Source organism: Saccopteryx bilineata, chromosome 7, assembly GCF_036850765.1.
Source record: "Saccopteryx bilineata isolate mSacBil1 chromosome 7, mSacBil1_pri_phased_curated, whole genome shotgun sequence".
Lineage (NCBI taxonomy): Eukaryota > Metazoa > Chordata > Mammalia > Chiroptera > Emballonuridae > Saccopteryx > Saccopteryx bilineata.
Genome location: NC_089496.1, coordinates 46111218 through 46134682, shown reverse-complemented (window position 1 = coordinate 46134682; position 23465 = coordinate 46111218). Strand labels below are relative to the sequence as shown.

The window sequence follows — 23465 nt, the reverse complement described above, 5'->3', positions numbered from 1 at the left end:
TTGAATTCAGTATTTAAAATACTTAAAAATGATATGTTTGTCTAAAATATAATAGAAAATCCTTTTGTTTGCATTTTTTCTTTTTTCATTTTTTTTTCATTTTTGCTTTTGTTTTGATTTTTAGACCATATATCCATTGAGTTTTCTGGATACTCAAAACTTTCTTTTGAAAGCACTGAATACATGAAAAGATTGTTGATAAATATTGATTTAAAAAGTAAGTTAGTAGATAAAACTGAAACTAGTTATAAAAATCATGCTTCACAACCCTCTTATTTTCTTTTTTTCTCCAAAATAGATTCTTACACTATAGTGAGAGAAAAAAAAAATCACCCTTTTTCTGAACTCTTATAAAAGCTACACCTTTTGTAAAATACTATTTCTTTAAATCCCATGAACACACACACATACACACACACACTCACACACACATACATACACACTCATGTTAGGTGGTCAAGCATTCAAATGGAGATGAAACATCAGCACCTGTCTAGACTGCTAAAGAGAAACATTAGCCTGGTTATTTGTGAGATGTGATATTAAAACATTAGCACAGTAGAATGGCTTGTTTCAAGGAGGCACAACTGTGGTTTGGAACTATCTTTTTAGAATGGGCAAGTCCATGAAAGTTGTTGAAAATGTAAATCAGAGTTGTTCAGGAGAGTGGAGCAGCCAAATCCATGGGGTCCTGTCTTTAACTGACGTGGGAGGGTGGGAAGCGCCCCACATGGAACGTTAGGCTTTTTCCCTCTTTGTTCCTCCACTGGTCCATCTACTTTCACCCACCAGAACAGCAAAGCTGGTGCCACAGACTTCAGAAAAACAAAATAACAGTCGATCTTAGGCTATTAGCAGCTGATGACTGAACAATGTAATCTGTGTAGTGAACAGAGCCCTTCTGAATTATTATATAGTCCATGGATTTTCGACATTATAGACAGGCCATAGAAAACCGGTTGTAATTTGAGGGTGTGATATTATAGCCTCGCGTCCTCATTTGGACTTTCTCAGCAGAGGCTTACACGGCCCCTTCCCTAGTGTCCCCACAGCTGGCGTTCAACAGTGCTTCCACCTATGGCTAAGCCACCTTTTATTTGCTCTGATTATTAAAAACCTTAAATCAGGCACATTACACATCTCCTGGTTAGTGTTTTGTAAAACACAAGAGTTGAATGAACTCCAGCTGCAGGTCAAGGGCAAGGGAAGCCATGGCTAGGTCCACATTTCTGAGGTCTGCTTTTATTTTTTCTTTACACATTATTTTCTTCTTTACATGCAATGCTAAGGGGGAGGGAAAATAAAACAGATGAAAGTAAGAATGAAGAGTAAATAGGTAGCCCAGGAAAGAGTAGAGATGGAGAGGGCCATTGGGCATTTGAGGAAGTGGACCAGGAGAAGCAGGAGGGGTGGGAAGATGCCTGGTGGTTTTATCTGGACATCAATGGACTGACAACATTTTATAGTAAGAGAAACAAAGTTGTGGAAAAGGCTCTGTGTTTATCTGGGATTCTGATGACATCACAGCACACACTTGACATGCATGATGATGTCATCAGACTTCTCACCCAGTCACCTTGCATCTGTTGACGTCTAAATATGCCTCGTTTTGGCTAAAAGCTGCGGTTTAACAAGATTCAATGTCTCAGGCAAAGGGTTGAACTGAGAAGAACGAACCCATGGCTATATACAGAAAGAGTTCAGTTTACAAACGAGTAACTGGTACCAGAAAACTGGAGAAAGCACCAAAGCATTTCCCAAGCTGATAGATATTAATTGCATAACTCCCTTTTTTTTTCTTATATAACTAAGTATAAAAGACAACATTTCCATAATAACTATAAAAAAATGAAAGCCAGTCTTTGAAGAACTGAGGAGTTTTCCAGGTCTGAGTTAATTCTAAAAATGCCCTTAAAAGAAAGGACGCAGGGTACACGGCAGCTCTTCTTGGAGGCAAGGTCTGACCCCTGGTTCTTAAAGAATCGGATTCAGGTCTGTTCGGTGAGTGGTGAGCTGGCTGAGGGTGGAGCTTCCCACCACCTCGCTGACGGCGGAGGATGTGGTGATGGTGTTATGCTGGATGACCTGCTGCTGAGAGCAAGCGGGGACAGGGCTCGCCGGAGGGCTGCTCTCCGGACCTAGGAGAAAACACACACACACACACCAATATAGCTCTTTCATGAGTGACCTCGTGGACTGCTCAGAAAAATACTACTAGACGTTTACGAGAAACAGAAGAGTGTTCACACATATTGTCCTGGGGGTTCATTTTAAAACTTTAAAATGTTAACACAAAGCTATGCCTTCCCAGTTTATAGCTACAAGCAAAGCCAAGCCATGCTTTCTACATCAGCAAAATGATTTGATGTGTTTGCCTCTTGGTATGTGAACTTCCCCATCTTATAGTTTCAAATAGCCATCCATATATCAAATGTGGAAAAATACTCACATGTGGTGGGAGAATCTGTGTTGCTCAATCTAAAAAATTATTTGAAAATAAATTGACCTTTAGCCATGAGTCCTTGCTCCTCCCACCAACCCCTACTCAACTAACATTTAACCAACCTATTGACATTCCAGGTGCAGAAATAGGGTTCTAAAAAAAAAAAATAAAAGACCCATTTTATGTACTGACAAACTGAGACTAAGTCACTAGTTGTTTGGCCCAGTGAATAATATGCAACATGTCCTGTGGCACTGGATGGGATTCACTCAATGACTCTCTCCCGCCCACAGATTTCTCTGAAAGCCCACTGGCCATCGGGCTCTAGCACACCACTTTTCTACTGGCTGCAGAATTGGAATTTGACAGGGTTTTACCATGTGAAATGCCAGGGGAAGTTCAGCCAGAGATGATCAGGAGGTGGTGGGCGTGGCGATGGGTGAGGGTAGGAAAAGACGCTTCCCCCAGTGGAATAATATGGCAGCCATCCAGAATTCTAGTATGATGTCTGCCTGGGTGTAGGATCCAGACTTTACTTTGCTCTTTCAGTATAATCAAATGCAAAATTAGGAGGCAAAAAAAAAAAACACTGAACACTAAATTAAAAAAAATAAAGCCAAAAAATAAAAAGTCAGTGACTTACTTAGATATCCTTGCGATTCTTTCTGCATGGCTGTTATTGGGCAGTCTTTATGCGTTAACAACAACTGCTTCAGCTGTGCCACCTCGTTTTTCAACATGGACACTTCATTCTGGGAAGAGACGTATCAAAGGCATATTGAGAAGACCGGTGAATTCAAACTTAAGGCCCTGCGCACTTTCAGCAATGAGATTGGCAAACTTCCCTGTTATGTCTGAATGACATTAGGAATGTCATTTAACAAGATTTGTTTGAAAAAAGTGTAGCTTTGCCTTCAATTTGGCCCTCACATTTACCAGGGACTTTCTGAAGAGAGTAGGTTTTAACTCAAGAGCCGGATCATATGAAAAAGTGCAGAGCAGAGCATTTAGGTGTGCTGGGACCATGTTACTTGGGTGGGATTCTCCACTCTCCACTTGCTGAGTTAACTCTAGCAGGTAACGTAACCCAGCTGAGTTCCAGCGATAGCGTTTATAAGATGGGGATAAAACAAGTACAAAGTTCTTCGAGTTGTTGTGAGGATTAAGTGAGGTAGCAGATGTAAAACGCTATGAACAATGGCTCGCACATAGTCAATACTCAATCAAATTTAGCTCTGATGATATCACCTTTACACCGTCTGACAAACTCAGGTTGACATTCAACATGGGACGGTGACTATGGGGCAATGGAAAGGACTGTGGGGCTTCACCCTGAAATGGCCTCAGAATAAGCGGACTAATCTACCATCAGATATCCCAAAAGTTCCACGTGGGGCTAGATAGTTCAACAGAGCACAGTCTGCCGGCCTGACGCCCACTTAGCAGAAGGCACAGAAGCGTAAGGCACGAATGCTGGTCCTCTACGTGAGGGATGAGGTCAGCCCAGGGAAGCAAGGGACAATGAAGTTTTGGGCTGTGATAGTTCTGTGGTTTCATTCACTATGTAGTTTGGCTAATTTCAGTCTAGAAACATTTTCCCTTCTCAGCAGCAGGTGTTGTGGACTGTGTGCATGTGCATTTTTCTTAGTCACTTAAATAAGTGTCTCACATCTCCACTGAATGTAGTAATTCACAAAGACAAGGTTCATGGCTTTGTAGGATAATGTGCTTGGCACCAGTGTCTACAAATATAAACTTAGAATAGACGGTTGGTTCCAAGGTGCTTCCACTTGATAAAAGTAAACTATAAACATAGCACTATCTCAAATAAGCCATTTTACAGTTGCGATACATAATACCCTCTCTGGCTAGTGCTCACTTGCGGCTGCCAGGCGTTACGCTCGGAGGAGACTTTAAAGAAACAGGCACACAGAAAAGGGTGTTTTAACATTGCTGTCATTAAGTTTTATCTACACTTTCAATATGAACTTGGCTTTTCAGGCATGTATTTATCACCTACAAAAGTGAGTTTGGGATTCCAGAAGTTAATTAAAATTTTTTTTCAAACTTGTTTTAAACAATACATCCCATTTCCGCATCCATTTGCAAAATACATTATAAGCAATTAAACGTTGAGTTAGCATAAATAACAGAATAAGAAAATTCTCATTTCCAGAGCTTTTCTCTTTTTTCTTCCGAAGTTTACAAAATAATAATAAAAAACTATTTGAGAAATTAGCATTATTAATGAATAAATCACTTAATCGCACAGGGAAATTGCTCTTAAATCTTAGAACGGTTAGGAAGGTGAATGGTACTTCCCACCTCCAAATGGGTATAATTGATAAGGGACCCTGTCAAAGTCAAAATGACCTTTAATTCTGATGTCCGTGGGACTTTATTTATTTATTTTTTATTTTTATTTTTTTGTATTTTTCTGAAGCTGGAAATGGGGAGAGACAGCCAGACAGACTCCCGCATGCTCCCGACCGGGATCCACCCGGCACACCCACCAGGGGCAACGCTCTGCCCACCAGGGGGTGATGCTCTGTCCCTCCGGGGCATCTCTCTGCCGCAACCAGAGCCACTCTAGCACCTGGGGCAGAGACCAAGGAGCCATCCCCAGCGCCCGGGCCATCTTTGCTCCAATGGAGCCTTGGCTGCAGGAGGGGAAGAGAGAGACAGAGAGGAAGGGGGGGGGGTGGAGAAGCAAATGGGTGCTTCTCATATGTGTCCTGGCCGGGAATCGAACTCGGGTCCACCGCACACCAATACTTGGCACACTCCAGACCATTTCACAATCAACCTTTTGCTTCCACGAGAGGCCACAAGAAAACAGCACCCATCACCACTATGAACAGCATATGTGGTATACCAGCCTAGGTTCCAAGCTCTACCGCTGAGCCAACCTGGGACAACTTTATTTATAGGACAATTTATTTTAGCCTTAAACACTAATTCTTCCCTCTCTGATTTCAAGCCCATTTAAATGCAGATAGCCATCCCTGCTTAAAACAGCATGTGTAAAGCAAGTTACTTTTAAACCATGATATAGAAGGCAACCCCAGGTTAAAAACAAAACAAACAAAAACAAAACTAAAAGGAAGAAAAAGAAAACTAAGGTGTGTGACTATAGATACTTTTTGGCCACAAAATCAAATGTCACATGATTTATATCTGGACTATAGAAATGACACCTCTGAAGTTACAAGTGCTGGACACCTGCCCCCTAAGACACTCTCAGCTACAGATAATGCAGATGACAGTGCTTAAAAAATAGACTCAAGCTCCAATTTTTAGCGAATCCAGCCACACTTTTCTTCTGTGATCCAGGAAAACAACCAATAAGGAAAGTATTTCAAACAAAACTAAAACAAGCCGGCCTTGCTTGCTTTCTTATGCTTTGGGAACAAAGGGGAAAAAAATCCGCTTTGTGGCCACCTTGGAAAGGTTGATTTTGGTCTCCATTTCTTCCCCTACGACATCCTGGGCAGTCACCTTTTCTAGGCAGTGTTCGACTTCCAGGCACGAAGTGTTCTTTGCCCCTTCCTTAGGAAAACACTTGGAATTCCGTTCTTAGGGTTTCTGCAGTTGCAAAGAGCTCACTGGCCACAATACTTGGCACACTCCAGACCATTTCACAATCAACCTTTTGCTTCCACGAGAGGCCACAAGAAAACAGCACCCATCACCACTATGAACAGCATATGTGGTGTACCAGCCTCGGTTCCAAGCCCCTACAGAGCAGATGACTTCAGTGGCGTTTTTGTCTATGAATAGCAAAGCACTTTATCAATAAATCAACAGATAGTAAGTATAGGAACGGAGGCCCTAGGAATTGTGAGGGTCTGTAAAAATGTGAAAACCTGAAAAGTTCCATGACAACTGGCCATCATTTAAAGATAATATGTGATACAGATATATTTCTTAATGTAATATGTGAGTAATTATGTTAGTTAGCTGTGCTATAGTTAGGAAATTAATGCCAATTAATATTCTCAGTAGAGAAAAATAATCAGTCTCTTGTTTAGCTTATATACACATAATTATAATAATGATAAGGACTAAATAATAATCTAATGGCCACGGAATTGACAGAAATTCATGAGGCAAGTGCCCAGCAGATAAAGGAACTCTCAGCTGAGCGTTGAGAATAATAGAGTTTGGCTTCTCAAGTTGCCTCACCAACCACGTGTAAGATCAGATGGCTGGGCTAGTTCTCTAGTCCTTTATTCTACGAGTGTTTCTGTGTTACCTTCTATTGAGAAAGTTAATGACCTAATAAGCCAATGAAGGACTCAGTCTTGATTTTTTTTTTTTTATTCATTCGTTAACTACTTTTGGCATAGTCAAATATGCTGATGTTTTAAGTCTCGTATTTTTCTTAAGGGAGCCAGTGCTAGCACCTCCGATGCTTCCAAATCTCATTGGGGCGGATTCCAAAGCAACATTTATAGTTTCACTTAGTGCAGAATTTGGTGTCCATGTGTGTGTCCATACTGTGGAGAGTGTCTAGAGCCTTCATCGAATTCCATTTGGGTTAAGAAATGTCAAGGACTGTGGTCCTGGAGAAAGCAGAGGGAATGGTGTGCTGTGCACATGCATAATCAGCCCGAAGATTCCATCCTGCTAGACTGACTGATGTAGGAAACGCACAAATACCAGACTGCATTTTAAATAAAAATCCTTTTCAAGGTAACATAAGTAGAATCACCTTGAATTCATTTGGGAAGAGAACAACCAGATAGCAAATGTTTCAAAATGCATGAAAGAAATGAAATGTGGCCTGCAGTTCTAGTAGGAGAATAACAACCAGGACTCTTGGAGACATTTTCCTTCTCTGAATTATCTGGCTTTATGAATTGAGGCAAATTACCAATTTTTTTTTTAAACTTCCCTGTGTAGGATAAAATAATGGTTTGAGGTTTTCATATAAAAGTGCTTTGAGAAAGCAAAATAGTCATAATCAGTATTGGTTCTGCTGCTGAAATCAGCCCTTCATTTTTCTAAGCTAGTTTGGGGTTGCTGCTGCTAACAGAGCAGTTAGCCATTTAAGTAGAGTGTTGAGGGCAGAGGGGTGCCCTTGGATTCATCTGTCCTTGAATGCCTAGGGTTGCCTGGGGATGAAGTAGTGCCTTCTATAGAGACATTCAATACTACAATCATGTACTTTAAGCACTCCAAGAAGTCCCTCAAAGCTGCACTTAACAGTTTTTGGTTTGGGACATGTTGTTTTGTTAATATGATAAACCCAGAATGCTTTTTGATGCAAGCAACAGTCCGTTCAAAAAAAACAACAAAACAAAACCCCATCAAAATGGGCCCTGCAGTAGAGCCCCTCCCCCACCTCTGTTTGTAGATTAGCTGAGGCCAGGTTTGGTTCATTCCGAAACAAAGGACTTTCAATTTGTCAAGCAACAGTTCCCATCTGGCCTATTCGCTTGCCAAGTCCCAAACCTGGGCTCATGTGTCTAAAATTTCAGCAGCGACTTAGGCCATGTGTCTTTGTACTAAAAAAGAAAAGCAATTATTTCTGTGGGTGACCAGATGATTTCCATATCATCTATGGAACACAAACAGTCCACTCCCTGAGCCCCCACGAGCAGTTGCTGAATTCAGGGCTGATCTTAGCTACTCTGTCAGAGAAAAGGATGTGGATTTCTTTAGTTTAAGAACTTTCTAGAATGAAAGGTCACAGGACAAGAGGGTGAGGTCAAGAGAAGACTTGCTTGGGTCCTCATCCTGCTCCTTGCTGGTTGTGTGACTTCGGGGATGTCCTCCTCACGTCCCCCAAGCCTTGGTATATCTCCCTCTATAAAATGACAGACTGGGTGGTTTCCACTATCTCCCCCATTTCTTCTACCTGCGCTGACCTCCTGGGCGGAGATGTGTTCCGAGACAAGGACACGGAGTCTGGGAGTTTGGTTTTGTTTGCTTCGGTCTGCTTTTTCCCATCTGAAACTCTGCAACCCTAACTAGAAGGTTCTATGCTGGAAAACAAATCAAAAGGGGCGGCCGGCCATCTAGACCTTGGCTATTCCATTTGGCTGGAGTTTGTTTGCTTCGTACCTTCCACTTCTGTTGACTTAAAATTTGACTCACTGAACCAGCCTCAGGAGAGACACCTTTCCTTTTTGACAAAGGTCCAGTGAGAGGGGAAGGGTCACGCAGAGGTGGCAGAATCTGCTCCCCTATCGGGCATCCCACAGTGTGCCTCAGTGTGCTCACCGTCACAGGCACCGGGCAGTGGCTGCAGTTTCTGTCCCTCGGAAGCAAAGCAGTGGTTGGAAAACAGCAACAATTTGTTCTCTTCAGAAACTGTCCCTTCCTCAGGCATTGCTTTAACAACTCCAAATATTGGTGCCTGTTGAATGGCTCTAACAGGACCATTTCCCCCCCCCCCCTGGTTTTCAGGAGCTGGAATTCTAGTATTTCCTTTTCATTAGCCATTCTGACCCTAAAGAAATTAAAAAATTCATGGATTTGGGTCTCGTAAAAGGTAAATTTACCTTGTGTGTTTTCTAAAAGCAATAATACACGTGCCCATTGCCAAGTCATGAACACATCTGATCTCAAAGTCAGACCAGCGCCTCTACTCCACCTGGCTCTCTGCCGTGATCCCTCCGTGTTTTCCTGCACTAGGACCACAGTCAGTGTGCTGGAGCCATTCTGCAAGGACACTTTGGAGTGGAAACTGACTTAAACATCTGTTGGCATCTGATACATGCCAGCTGGCCCCTCCATCTAAGGCAGTGGTTTTCAACCAGGGATGATTTTGCCCCCACAGAGGACATTTGGCAATATCTGGAGACTTTGGTTGTCACAGATCGGGGGTGGGATAGTGGCTGCTATTGACACTTAGTGGGTAGAAGTCAAGGATACTGCTGACTGCATGCAACAAACAGCACACAACCAAGAAGTATCGAGCTCACAGGTCAACAGTGCCAAAACAGAGAAAACGTGCACATTTTCGTGGTCTTCTGCAGACCTTTGAACCTGTAGCAAATTTGAGGGGTTCCCACCCATCCATCAGCGCAGAACTAAGGCTGTAATATTTGCTAGGTCCCCACATACAACAAAGCCTTTCTTGACTTAACGTGTCTGCGCAGATAAACTCATTCTGTACTGATTTTACCTCATCCTTTCCAATAAGAGTTGTGAAATGGAAGGTCTGATGTTCTAATGACATTTTTTAATACACATAAAAGTAAAAAGGAGTACTATGAATATTAAAAGTGTTTATCCGCCTGACCTGTGGTGGCGCAGTGGATAAAGCATCGACCTGGAATGCTGAGGTTGCTGGTTCAAAACCCTGGGCTTGCCTGGTCAAGGCACATATGGAAGTTGAAGCTTCCTGCTCCTCCCCCCCTTCTCTCTCTCTCTCTCTCTCTCTCTCCCCCCCCTCTAAAAAAATGAATAAATAAATAAAAATAATTAAAAAAAAAAAAAAAGTGTTTATCCATGTTCCACCTAAAAGCTCCGCACGTACTGCTGCGCCCGCCAGATTCACGATGCGGTGACTTCCGAGGTGTTTCAGCCCAGCCATCTCATTGTGGCTTGACTCCCTTCAAACACCTTCCTGCCAAGTGGTCAGGCGGCCAGTTCTTGGAACACTCCAGAGATGGGGAACTCATTCATTTATTGGATGGGTACTCAGTGCAGACACTCAGAACTCAGCATGCTAACCAGACACTATACTAGAAATAGAAATAGGGGGGGTAGCTAGAAGGGGGAGGAGGTAATGAGATACAGCCCCCACCTTCATGTAGCATATATGCTACTAGAAAGAATTGTTTATTATCTTATTTTCCTTCATATCTGCTATATATATATTTCTCAGTATTTTTCTTATGTCTATCACAAATAGAACAATAAATGTAGGGAGAAAAGTAAACACCATTAATTATAATATTCGGTCCACGTATCATCCAAACTTTCTTTGTATATTTTCAGTTTGGATACTGAATGCCTCAAGGTCATTTCTATTAATGGAACTGAATATGCAAAGGCGTGGGGATGGGGGGTTGGCACCCTAATTGCTCCTTTCTAAGGATGCACAGAAGACCAGGTGTGGGAAGGCAAAGGTGACCTACGGACTATTGAGAAGCAGCCCTTCCCTGCTTGGAGCTTCACGCCTCTCCTCTGGCCAGTCTCTCCGCCCTGGGATGCACTGGGCCACAGAGCCCCCGGCTCTATCCCTGGGCTGCCTAGCACATACCTATCTAGTGCTTCTGCCCCCTACTGATGCACAGTACACTCCTTTTCCGTGTTAGAACAAATGCCCAAACGGCAGCATTTCTACAGCTGGAGAAGCCCCAGGTCCTGGAGTTGCTGCCTCTTCTTTCAAAACACTCCTCCAAGTGGCCTTTATAAAATGTCCCCAGTGGAGCCCCCCATGGAAAGCACCAATCACGCCAGATTCAAATCTCAAGTTTGAAAATGAGATAGAAACATGCCTCTTCTACTAGAGCAAAACACTAAGCATGAACCTTCCTTTTCTCCATTAAACAAAAGTGTTGCCTCCTGTAAGCTGAAGCGGCCCTCACCCAGAGGCTATATAGAGCTGCCTTTCAGCTCAAAATTTATTATGTGCCAGGCACCGGGCAAACCGCTTTGCACACATTAGTTCATTTATTCCTCCCAACAACTCTATGGGGTGATTATTCCCATTTTATAGGAGAGGAAACTGAGAGCTGGAGAGGGTAAACACAGCCAGTCATCTCTGAACCCGAGCGCGAGCCTCCGGAGCCGGTGCTCTGTAATAATTTGGGCAGGGTCCCCTCCTCAGAGCTGTGCAGGCAGACTGATGTCAGACTGAATGGCTTGTTTTGTTTGGTACCGCGTCCCAGAACGGATAACCCTGGAGGACTAAGCCCGCAGTTGCTCTTGGGCTGAGGTGCAGGGTCTCCCTTTAGGTCACCAGCGCCTGCGGGGACCCAGCGGGGGGCGGGGATAGGACCGGGGTATGCCGGCTGCACACAGGGCCTTTGAGTCCCGGGGAAAGAGAGCGGCCTGCACCTGAAGCTGCATGTTTGTCTGGGTGAGTTCTTCAGCTTTCTTTTCCAGTGACATCACCCAGACCTTCCTCTTCTGTCTGCAGCGGGTGGCTGCTGCCCGGTTCCGTTCCAGAAATTTCCGCCTCCTCTCATCGGGGTCCTCGTCCACCACCCTCCGCCGGCGCCCCCCTGTGGGCTGGGGTGGCTGGATGGTCTGGGTTGGCTGCATCTGCTGTGTCGCTGGTGAAACCTGCTGGGAAAGAGAAGGAGGGTGACAGGTTGGGAGGGAGCACGTGGGGGGAGGAAAGAAACCCCAGCTGCTGGTGTTGAAATACCAAGCACAGAAGCATGGGTTGCTTTAGCGAGCATCTCAGACTTGTTTTCTAAGAATAAGTAAACAATGACGTCACAGGAGCTTATGGAAAAAGCAGGGCCGAGCTATCTCCCATGATATGTTGGTGAGATAGAGAAATGATGTGTGAAAAGAGAAGCAAATAGATTTTTCCCTACAGGCATCAGCCAAATCCTGGCAGAGGAAACTTTTTTTTTTTGCCTTCAGATGTTAAAAATGGTTTATTTAAGGTACGCTTTAAAAATGGAAAGTGTCAGTGTATGGTTGCAGGTAAGAAGAAGGGCGGGGTCACTGTCTTCTGTCATCAGCAGAAAACTTCGCCTGGGGAGGCTGTGAGTGCCTGTCATTCTCATAGTGTGGAAACTAGGTTCCTACAACACGCGTGTGGAGTGTCCTCGCCGCTGTAACTCCCACCAGAAGATCCCTGGCCAGCCCAGAAAGCAGTTAAAATCCTATTCCCACTGTGTCGCGGTTTGACTAAAGCGGAGGGAGTCAGGGGAGGCCTGTCCAGGTGATTAAAAGTAGGCAGGCGATGCTCCAAGCGGCACTGGGCCGCGTTAGACACCGTGCAGGGGTGACAGGGAGGACTGCTGTGCTTCCCGGTTGCTGAAGGAAATCCTAGGAGTGGCAAAGCACTTTATTAAAAAGTTTTACTGTGCTTATAGATTCCTTGTGAGGTTTGCATGGGCTCAGCAACATCTAAGGTTTGGGAGAGCCCCACACACCTAGCTTTATTTCCCTCCATGAGGCAGACACACAGCACCTAGTGAAATTTCTACGACAGGCTCTTTATGTGTCTGGACACCGAATGCTTTCGTTAATGTACTGCCTCCTCCCCCCCTTCTTCCTTCTCAGTAAAGGGTGCTTTCTTTTTTCTCCTCTCTCTCATTTCTCAGTCACTCAGGCTTATGGCTGTAATACCTATAAAGTTGTTTTTCAAGAGACATTTAACCTGCTGAAAATAACAGGCAAAAACATCTTAAAACTGAAGTCCAGCAACCTTTTCTACCATATTCCAACCCTGTGATCGAAATCCATCAGAATGGCTGTAATTGCCCTAATAATGGCTACTGGTTGACATCAGCAGACTGCTGGTGATATATTTTAATCCTAAACTCTATCAAACCTTATATGACTAACTGGAAAAGCATCAGGTGCAGGCTTGAGGTTGGGCTGTCTCTCAGTAATTTTATTTCAAGGAAAGACATTTTCTAAAACTCTTTATCGGCCATTCCTTTCCTCCTCACCACAGAGAAATAACAAAATAAACTGCCCAGGGTCTTACCCGAGTGGATACAAAGATGTAATTCTTGTTCCTGGAAAAGGTTTAGCTCTTGTCCTTTCAGATGCTAACTTCTGAGCGACCCCTCATCGCAAAGCAAGAAATTAGGAGGGAACTTGCTAACTTGGCTATATCTGTGTTGACCATTTCATTTTGTGAATTAGTGACCTCAAATTGCCAGCCCCAGACAGGACTCTCAAGTGGAGGGAGAGTCTGCTCTCTCCAACGCATTCTACAAAACTTGATCTAATTTCCATTGCAGGGGTCTCCTGTCACTACTGTCTTCTCCCACTCTAACTTTAACCCGTCTTTATCCTCTGTTTCACCCAAAGGGGTAAGTTATATGGTGGCTTCAGATTCAGTCCGAGTTCAGGGTTCAAGGTGTGCTATAATTAAGAGAAATTCCTCATGTCCACGAAGTGACACAGGACTCTAATATCACATCCTTATATGCAAAAGAATTCCAAGAAGCCAGGAGAACTGGCAAATGCAACCCCAAGACCACAATGTGTGTCCCTGGTAATTATTGTTACTTATCATTTTATTTTAAAATGGAATTCTGTTGGTATAGATGCTCTGAAAATGTTGACCAAGAAGAGAATGAATTGTGATTTCAAAAAGACAGAATTTATCCCAAATCATCTTCAAATCTCAGAGTCGGGAGGCCCTTAACAAATGTCTTTTCATACTATTCTGATAATTATACAATTAAGCAATATGACAAGCTCTCAGTAATCAGCCAAATTAATACAGTTTAAGAGCATTTTCAGTACTGTAAAAATGATTTCGTTCAAATTTTAACAAGACCAACCTGGACTCTTTCTTTTTCATATAGGATAGAAAAAAAAAACAAAAACACAACTGTTTTGTGCAGCTAATTATAATAGCAATGAGCTAATTGCATATACAATTGGCCGCTTACTTGAAATGGAGGGAAATTGGCTAACTGGTAATTAGTTAATGAATGTCTTTTATAGTCAAAGAACTGTTAAACTTGTCTGTGAAGTAACTTGTGTACCAAGGCAACCAAAACTTGATGTTATCCTTTTCCTTAAAACATAAGTGCACATGAGAATCTGTTTGCCTGGCTTTGACCTTGAAGCTTTTTTCTCCTCTCTAAATATGTGTCCCACTATGGCATTTGACTGTAAAAGTATTCTGGATAGCAATTTATTGCTACACTCCTGCTAAACTTCATTGCATACCTCGGATTAGAATTAATCATGTCCAACATGTAATGAAAACTGTGCCAAGGGCCTTACAGATACTTTCTTAGTTCATGTGCTCCCAGGACTCTGTAAGCTTAGTCTATTATTACCCCATTCTGCAGATGGGAAGACTGAGGCTTAGGGAGGTTAATCTGACCACAGTCATGCAGGAGGAAATAAGGTGGGAAAAGAATGAAGCCTGCACTGTTATTCACTGTATGGAACACCTCTTAAGAACCTTTGCAAAAGTAAGCTTATCTAGCAAATAAGCTTATCTCCTGAATAGGTTCTCTATTAAGAGTTACTTGTGGATGATCTATTTTGTGGCTGGCTGTCCAGGTCTGGAGTGTACATATTAAGGTAGGGGATTCAAGAACCTAAGAAGCTGCCCAGTGTGAGGTCCAGAGGCAGAAGATGACTAAGTGTCATTTGGTGGCCCCAGATGTCAGACACCGTTCTGACCCAGCTGGCTGGAAGCTGGTGGTGTAGAATGGGTGGAAGGCACTGCCGAAGGTCACCCTGCTTGAAGATCCAGAGTGTCTAGGGCTAGCCATGCTCCCAAACATGCCCTTCATCCACTTACTAACGCTCACTCGGGTACACAGACCTGCCTCTCTTCTTGGGCTGGGTGACATAACGTCTGCCTGGTCCCCCAACCCTCTTTCAGCTCTGTCTAAATGCTGGCTTTCTTTCTAGCCACTCCTGGTGACTCCCCACCCCTGGGATTTGGCCTCTCGCTTGAACTGATGATCTACAGAGCTTGGCTCTTGTCTGCTCCCTCCAACGCATTTCACATTGAGTGGATGAGTCACCTCTCTTTGCCGTTTACACAGCACCTTATGCCCTGACATCCATTACCGAGCCCCTTTGTCTGTCTGGAATTGTTACTCTTTAGATTTTTAACATCTAATGTTACTTAGAGTATTGCCCATTCTATTTAACTTCCATTTTACCGGAGACAAAATTGAGCCTCTATGGTGTTATGAAGCATTGTAGCTAGACTCACAGTCACCATTCACCTAGTCTCATCCTTTCTTCACATCTTCCTTCATATGCTTAAATTCTCTTTACTCTTCACACTGATACACTGATCTTTTTTTTTTTTTTTTTTGGATTAACTTTGTAATGTACTGCAAAAATACATTTTGGAGAATTTTTTTTTTTTTTATATTTTTCTGAAGCTGGAAACGGAGAGAGACAGTCAGACTCCCGCATGCGCCCGACCGGGATCCACCTGGCACGCCCACCAGGGGCGAAGCTCTGCCCACCAGGGGGCGATGCTCTGCCCCTCCGGGGCGTCGCTCTGCGGTGACCAGAGCCACTCTAGCGCCTGGGGCAGAGGCCAAGGAGCCATCCCCAGCGCCCGGGCCATCTTTGCTCCAATGGAGCCTTGGCTGCAGGAGGGGAAGAGAGAGACAGAGAGGAAGGAGGGGGGGGGGTGGAGAAGCAAATGGGCACTTCTCCTATGTGCCCTGGCCGGGAATCGAACCCAGGTCCCCCGCACACCAGGCCGACGCTCTACCGCTGAGCCAACTGGCCAGGGCCCATTTTGGAGAATTTTACATTTACATTTGTCCCTAGAGATTAGACCTGAAATTTACTGTATCACTTGCAGAAACTACGATCTGTTGGATCTTATGGGTAACCAGGACCTCCGAGCAAATAATCAGAGCTCCCCAGAGTGTCCGATGGCCCCGTGGGCGTGGGCTGGTTGAACAAGGCTGCCGCCAACGACCCCCATGAGAGCGTGCACGGTTAACAACAGGACGGGGACAGGGATAACAGAAAGGGTCTCACCTGTGCTTGGTTGCTGGAGTGCAGGGGCGGGTGTGGCGAGGTCTGGTGATGTGCCGGGTGCGCATGCAGGTGGGAGTGGGAGTGATGATGGGGGTGGTTCTGCTGGTGATGGGGCTGCGGATGGGGGTGGTGTGCCGGGTGCTGGTGCTGGTGCGGGTAGGGGTGATGGGCCGGCAGCGTCTGGTGCTGATGCGGGTGCGAGTGCATGTGGTGGTGCGGCGTCTGGTCCTGCCGGGAGCCCATCATTTCCATCATGTGGCCCATGGTGTTCATGTTCCCATTGGACATGGCGGCAGGGTGGTGAGTCAACGCGGCTTTCAACCTCTGGAACAACAACACAAGAGGGGAGCGCTGAGGTCAGTCAGGTACACCATGGAGATTCTGAATCAAAATGACGTGTTTTCAATTCTGTAATATTTTATGGTGCTACTGTTAACATTTTTTTTTTTACAAATGTAAGTTTTTAAAAAATACTGGTAGCCGTATCACTTTTATATTAATTTCCTATTTTCATATGTATTATGGTAGGTCCAATAGTCAATGCCAGCCATAAATGTTCCTTAATTCAAGTGTTATAACAAATGAGCAGGATGCCCTATCAAGATTTAGACATTGTACTAAAAGGTACTTCCTGTTGTCTAATTATTGATCATATCCTATTGATAACTGAATACAAAGTAAAAATTAAATAAAACCATTCAGCACGAGAATGCCACTGAGCAAAGGGCCCGTCTGATATGTTTTGCAGAAGTCAAAAGAATAAAATGTTTTGGCTTTTCAAAAGCTTTCTCAGACACAAAGGGAAGTGACTACACATTTTGAAATACAGGAACTACTAACATTAAGTAAGGGCTTCAAATTAGGTTATAATCCATAACTTTAGGATGCAATACATAGGTCTTTTCCATTTGTTCCCATGATGTGACTCATAGTCCCTCCTTATAATCTAATTTTTCTCAACAGTAACTTTCTTCTGACTTTGGGAAGGAAGTCGGGAAAGTGGAAGAATACGGCTTCTCTAATGGCTACACCAGCAGCCATTAGATTATAGTTAGTATGTTTTTTTAAAAATCTGACATATGGGATAACATTAATAGACTTTCTAAACGAGTCTTTGTAATTTTATTGTTAGAAAAACATACAGCTGCATAATAAAAATAAAAAAGCAAACAGACTCATACACAAGTAAGCCAGGGTCGGCAAACTTTTTCTAAAAAGAGTCAGTAAGCAAATATATTTGTCATTATGCCTTATGGTCTCCTGTCAGGACAACTCAACTCTGCCGTTCGAGTGCAAAGCACTGTAGGGGGTATGTGAACACATGGTCATGCAGTGTCTCAGTACGACTTTCTTTCAGGACAGCACATCTTCATTTCAAATAATTTTCACATGACCTAAGATGCTATTCTACTTTTGATTTTTAAAAATGCAAAAACCATCGCTAGCTTCTGAGCTGTGCAAATTAGGTCCCAGAACAGATTTGGCCCATGGACCAGCACTTCCTGGCCTTGATTTGAAAAAATATCAGTTGGTAATCATCTTAGTTGCAGTTTCTTCAAAATCGTTTTTTCTTGTACAGAGATAGTTATCATCATATCCTGAAGGGCTTTATGTGCTAAGTACTGTACAATACAGTTCCTCCTTGGAAATGTATCTTCTGCAGAGATGATAGCCTAGTTGGCAAGCTCATGTTGGCTTCATGAAGTATTTATTAGGGAGCTAAAGCCGTCTCCTGATTTGTGTTCCTATCTGATTGATGACAGTGCCGTGTAATCAAAAGGAAGGGTTGTATTTAAATAATCAAAGCCACCGATGCTCAGCCCTGTACAAAATTAATGATTCTCAACCAGTCAGAATAAACGATTGATAAATACCAACTTTATTCATCAAAAGCTTTAGTTAAACATAAAGAGCCACCACCTGTAAAATAAAAAATGGAGGAAGCGTGGCAGACCTATATGTTAGTATCAGATAGTCACTGAAAACCATTCCTGCATCCTGATACAGGAACCACTGGGTCCACTTGCCTTCTCTCTCATGAGCAACAGCTACTGACCTTCATCGCGATCATCCTGAAGAAGTTGTCTCCTGAATTCCTAGGAAAGATTAGATGCTGGCTATTGTGTATACTACTGATGAACTAAGTGCATACTCCTCACCTCCAATTTTTAGAAATGACTTCATTGTTTTTATAAAAATGCTCCTTATAAAACATTTAAGCAATGCTTAAAAGTGCAGTGAAGTCAGCAACAAGTAAACCAGACGCACTGTTTATATTTGGTGAGAGAAGAGCATTTCAGACAACTCTCTGAATGCACATATAGAGATGGAGGAACAAGGAGACTCATTTCAGAACAGTGGGATCGTAATAGCACGTGACTTTAAAAGCTTTGGTCAAACACAAATCAACAAAAGAAGCGAAAATCAAAAGACTCGCTGGACTTCAGATGTATGGCTTTTTACCTCCAGAAAAGTTTCTAAATGATATCTCCAAACTTAACAGTGAACAAAATTATGAAAAAGATTATAGTTAGTATGTTGTTTTTTTTTAAATTTGACATATGGGATAACATTAATAGACATTCTAAACGAGTCTTTGTAATTTTATTGTTAGAAAAACATACAGCTGCATAGTAAAAATAAAAAATCAACTACTCTAAGAGTATGAAGTGACAAAGTGAAGGACCTCCCTCCTGTTCTCTCTCTAAGCTGTAGTCCCATTACTCAGCTGTAACCACCATGTATTCACAGACCTTCCTTCAGCATTTCTAACAGTGCACTTGGGCAAGCCCTTCTTATGATATGTATTTATCGTTTCATATCTTCTGTTTTTTCACTTGAACCACACGCCTTTCACACCTATCTGTATCAGCAAAGGCTAATAGTCATGGCTGGCATTAACTGAGCACTCATTGCGTGCCACTCCTCTTTCTGTGTTTTACAAGTATTAACTCACCTAATCCTCAGAACAACCCTGCAAGGCTAATAGAGAGGCTTAGCCATGTGCCAAGCTCACACCACTGGAGAGGAGAGAAGGTGCCAGAAGGCGTACTGTGCACACTGTGCCAAAAACAGGAATAAACGGTGCTACGCCACCTCCCCATCATCAAAAGGAAAGGCAGAAATAAGAGAAGGGGCGAGGAAAGTGGCCGCGACAAGGTGCCTTTGCCTCATGGTCTAGCGGTAGGCTGTGCGTGTGTTCCCGGCAAGCAGACTGAGATCCAGAAACAGTCTTTCTGAAACTTGGCAGAGGGCAGGTGGATGGTAAGAATTTCCAGGAAGCTCAAATGCAGCAAAGTATCATCTAGGGCTTAGCATGATCACGTCCCTTGTTACAGCTGTAAAGGGTGAGTGGATACTTACATTCCCCACCCCACCAACCACAGATCTAATAAGGTCCCTTCTCCTTGCCCTGATGTTTAACTCTTGGATATATGAATGACCCTTCTATGTCTTTCTGATGCTCCTGGGATGAAGGTCGAAGCCTGTGATGCGATCTACGCACAGGCACTGCAGTGTGTGGCTCTTTCTTCCCATCAGCCCTTGCTTTCCCCACCTAAGCCTTTGCGTTTGATCGTCTTCCTGCCAGGAACACTCTTTCCCTTTCTTCGGACACGCTATAGCTTTCAGCTCCAGACTCCTCCTCAGTCAACGTCCCCCTGGTCTCCTGGTGTAACTCAGTCACTATCGTCTCATGGTCCCGGTAGAGCCATATCCCTCCTTTTAAAATTCCAGTTGTAGTGATTTTTTTTTAAGAATGATTATTTAATTAATATCCATCAACCAGCCAGATTGTAAGCTTCATGAGGGCAGAAACCACAGTGGAGTTTGCTCAGTGTTAAATTCTCAGCTTTAGCACAGAGCCTGATGCGTACTGGGCTCTGAATTCATATTTTTGGTATGTATAAATGAATGGATGTCTGAGTGAATGAATGGGTGAATGCTTGAACAAATGGATGAATGAATGGAACTGCTATCTGAGGCTTATGATGAGGATGCCGCATTTTTCGTCTTGGAGCACTGCAGGTGGGATTTGCATGGGAGGACGATTTTATTAGTCAACCCAGGTAAGCAGAATCAACTACCAAAGTCGCGCAGGCAGCTGAGCCATAAATGTTCACTGTCAAAGAGCTCCCCGCTGCACACCCTGCCTGCCGCTAAAAAAAAATGATAACAACAACGAAGAAAACATAAACGAACGAAAGGAATGCACATTCACTTCATCTCGATGTGTTTTCCCTGAACAAGTGGCATGGAAAATTGGAAAGATGTTTAGGAGCGGGTCACTATGTCATCCCTTCAATGCTACAAACAACTTTTCCACCTTTAATTAGGAGCAAACGGAGTCTGACAAATAAATGCTCTGTACCAGATTTTCATCTCTCGGATAATTAGCGCTCTGTTAAGGGAAATGACTTGATTGCCTCAAGTCTATTCTTGCATGTTTCACGCCAAGACAATAATCCCAGTCAGGCTTATAACATTCCATTTAACTATTCACTCAACAAATATTTACTGGGCATTGAGTTAGGCATAGCATTATTTATTTGCCCACTGCATGAAGGAAATGGGAGATGCATAAAACCAAAGCTTTTTCCAAGCAAAGGAGAGGGGGAAAAAAAAACAACACACTGAAGTGTTCAAATGAAGATTTTTTTTTTTCAAGCACCCCTCAGAGAATCTCAGGACTTTGGGTCGAGTCCAGTCTCCAAGCACCAGCCTACATCATCTCTGAAGGAAGGTGGTGAAGATGAATGGTAGCCGGACTGCTCTGCACATGCCTCATGTGATTCATTGGATCTTCTCCATAGCCTTTCTAAACAGTTTGGGGCACTTCTCAGAGTCCCCAAGAGCCTGCCGCTTCCCTGGGCCCTGTTGCCAACAAGAGTTACTGCACCGTAAATCATTCAAATATAGATATTTGTACCCAACTCTCTTACAGATGATAAATGAACAGTAAATGAGTCCAAGCTGTATTTTGCAGAATGATTTTTCTTTTTGAAGCTGAACTGTGTGTCTTGTTTTAAATAACATTCTACCCAACGCCAAGAAAAAGGCAAGGGGGAGAGAGAGAGGGAAATTAATGAGCAAATAAACATATATATATTTTTTTCAGCTATAAAAACCAGGGCTATTACCGAGGTGTGACTGCAAGAAAGAAAAAAAAAAAAAAAAGATTGTTTACTTTCTATCGTCCTCTACCACGTCCATTTATTTGAGAGAGCAAATCAGGAGAGACAGCGAGAAGCCCTGCACAGCTGGTTTCAGTCAGTGGGGGTCATTTCCATCCTTTCTGTGTATTTTACAAGCTCCTTGTTCCCGGCTCCCAATGGGAGGGTGGGCCTGCTGCCGGGGATCTGAGCCCTGCTAGGGAACCAGCCATCCACCCCATCCCAGACCGGACCTGGCCCCCGCCTTGACGGCCCAGCCTCAGCCACAGCCCCTTCTTAATGGCCAGCTCAGCTCGGTTCTGCAGCACAGCACGTGGTGGGGAGCCTAGGTACACACTTACGCCATCGCCGCCACATGGGTCCATGCATGTGGGCCTGCGTGAGCGCCCACGCATGTGACACGCCCACCCGCATCTGCCCGCGGCAGTTTATCTTCCATTAACAACTTGGTCTCGCCAATTAGAAACATTTGTGGAGCTGCAAAGACGTCTCTCAGTCTTCAGTGCGGCCAATTGCTTATGCATTACAGACCCTGAGCAAGCCGAGCTGAATTCAACGTGATTTGAAACTCAGTGGGACTAGGGGTAGGAGAGGTCGGAGCAGTCTTTCTACAAAGGTTTTAATTAAAACCAGCTGTTGGATTTTTTTCCAAAAAAAAATAGGGTTAATGTCAAAATGTAGTGCTGCTGAGTTGACCACAAGTAAGAAGCTGTCCATATATATATATATATATATATATATATATATATATATGTATATTTAAACGACAAAACCTGGATTCGTATTTCCTTTTGAATAGAATATAATTGCTATCAGTGGTCTCCCCAAGGTTTTGCTGTAATGTGATTTCTTCTTTCTTTTTTCCACCCCGTCCCCCCAACATAGGTGATCAGTGAGGTAGTCAACAGAGGCTTCCAAATGGTCCAAATGCTCAAGGATGTGAAACGGGCAGCCTTCTCTAGAGATGCGTTGCCAATATCAATGACGACTGACACACTCTAGGTATCAGGGAGTTCTGAAAATACGTCTCTGAATTAGATTTTAAAAATTACTGATACTTATCCACTGAATATTATAATTACATCTGGCCAGTGTAGGTCCCCAAGTGCTTCCCAAACTTGAGTAAAGATAGTGACAGGCAGAAAGAGAACAGTCACATGGTGCTATGGGACAGTCATATACAATACATGTGGAGCTGAATATTGCCAAGGTCAGAATAGTTGTAATGCCCAGATGCACACTTAGGCTTCAGGGTGTCCATTGAGAATGATCGTGTAACTCTAACAACGTGGTGAATCTTATACTTTGCATTTATTTTAGGATCATTATTAAGATAATTAACTAAAATCATATCTGGTTTAATCCCTTGGAATAAAATATGCTCCTTTCAAAACTTTCATGAAGGAACTCAGCTCGCATGGTTTCACAACTTAAGTACAGTCATGCGCCACTTACCGTAACGGTGTGTGTTATGTTCTGAGAAATGTGTCGTGCGGTGATTGCACTGTGAGAACACCACAGAGTGCACTCGCACCAATCTAGATGGTACAGCCTACTACACACCTAGGCGTCGCGGTCCCGCCTATTGCTGCTAGGCTAAAAACCTGTACAGCAAGCAACTTACTGTGCTGAATACTGTAGCAATGACACACAATGGTAAGCATTTCTATATCTTAACATAAAAATGGTACAGTAAAAATGTGGTATAAAAGATATACAATGGTACAACTGTAGAGGGCTCATGCCGTCCATGGGGAATGTGACGAAAAAAGGGTTTTTAATATCTTAATTTTTTTATTTCTCATAAAAAGCTGGTATTACCCTCCGGCTACACAACAACTCCACTCTCCCCCACTAATTAGTCTGTATAGCCTTCTGGTTTATAAAGTCTCTTATCCCGTTCTGTTTCCTCGCTTGTGGAGGAGGAATTGACTTCAAGGTGGTCGAGCCAGGCTTCTAAACCAAGGCTCCTCACTCCAAGTCTCCTCCTGTTATTCTGAAGTTCTCTGAAACGGTGACTTCTTCTTTTTTATTTTAGACATCCTTACAACTCACTTCTCCAATAGATCCCTAACTCTTAGCGGAGGTCAGCTCAGATCTTATCCATGGTGGAACCCGGAGCTCAGAAGCGTGCCCTTAGGTAGATGAAGGCACATAGAGCTAAGTGGTTTACTTACCCAAGGACCTAAAGCTGCCTTATCGTAGAATCAACTCCT

General features: G+C 43.4%; 1 protein-coding gene across 3 annotated transcripts in view; it reads right to left on the bottom strand.

Moving 5' to 3' along the window:
* Positions 1 to 295: 295 nt before the first annotated feature.
* The window catches only part of CREB5 (cAMP responsive element binding protein 5), a 409450-nt gene continuing 386280 nt past the window's right edge, over positions 296 to 23465 (bottom strand). For all 3 annotated transcript variants that reach the window (XM_066239436.1, XM_066239437.1, XM_066239438.1), the window contains 4 exons: positions 16079 to 16402; positions 11462 to 11689; positions 3087 to 3195; positions 296 to 2138 (listed from right to left, as the gene is read on the bottom strand). In XM_066239436.1, coding sequence (XP_066095533.1) covers positions 1975 to 2138; positions 3087 to 3195; positions 11462 to 11689; positions 16079 to 16402 — 825 coding nt within the window. In that variant the 3' untranslated portion in view covers positions 296 to 1974. The remainder of the gene's footprint in view (positions 2139 to 3086; positions 3196 to 11461; positions 11690 to 16078; positions 16403 to 23465) is intronic.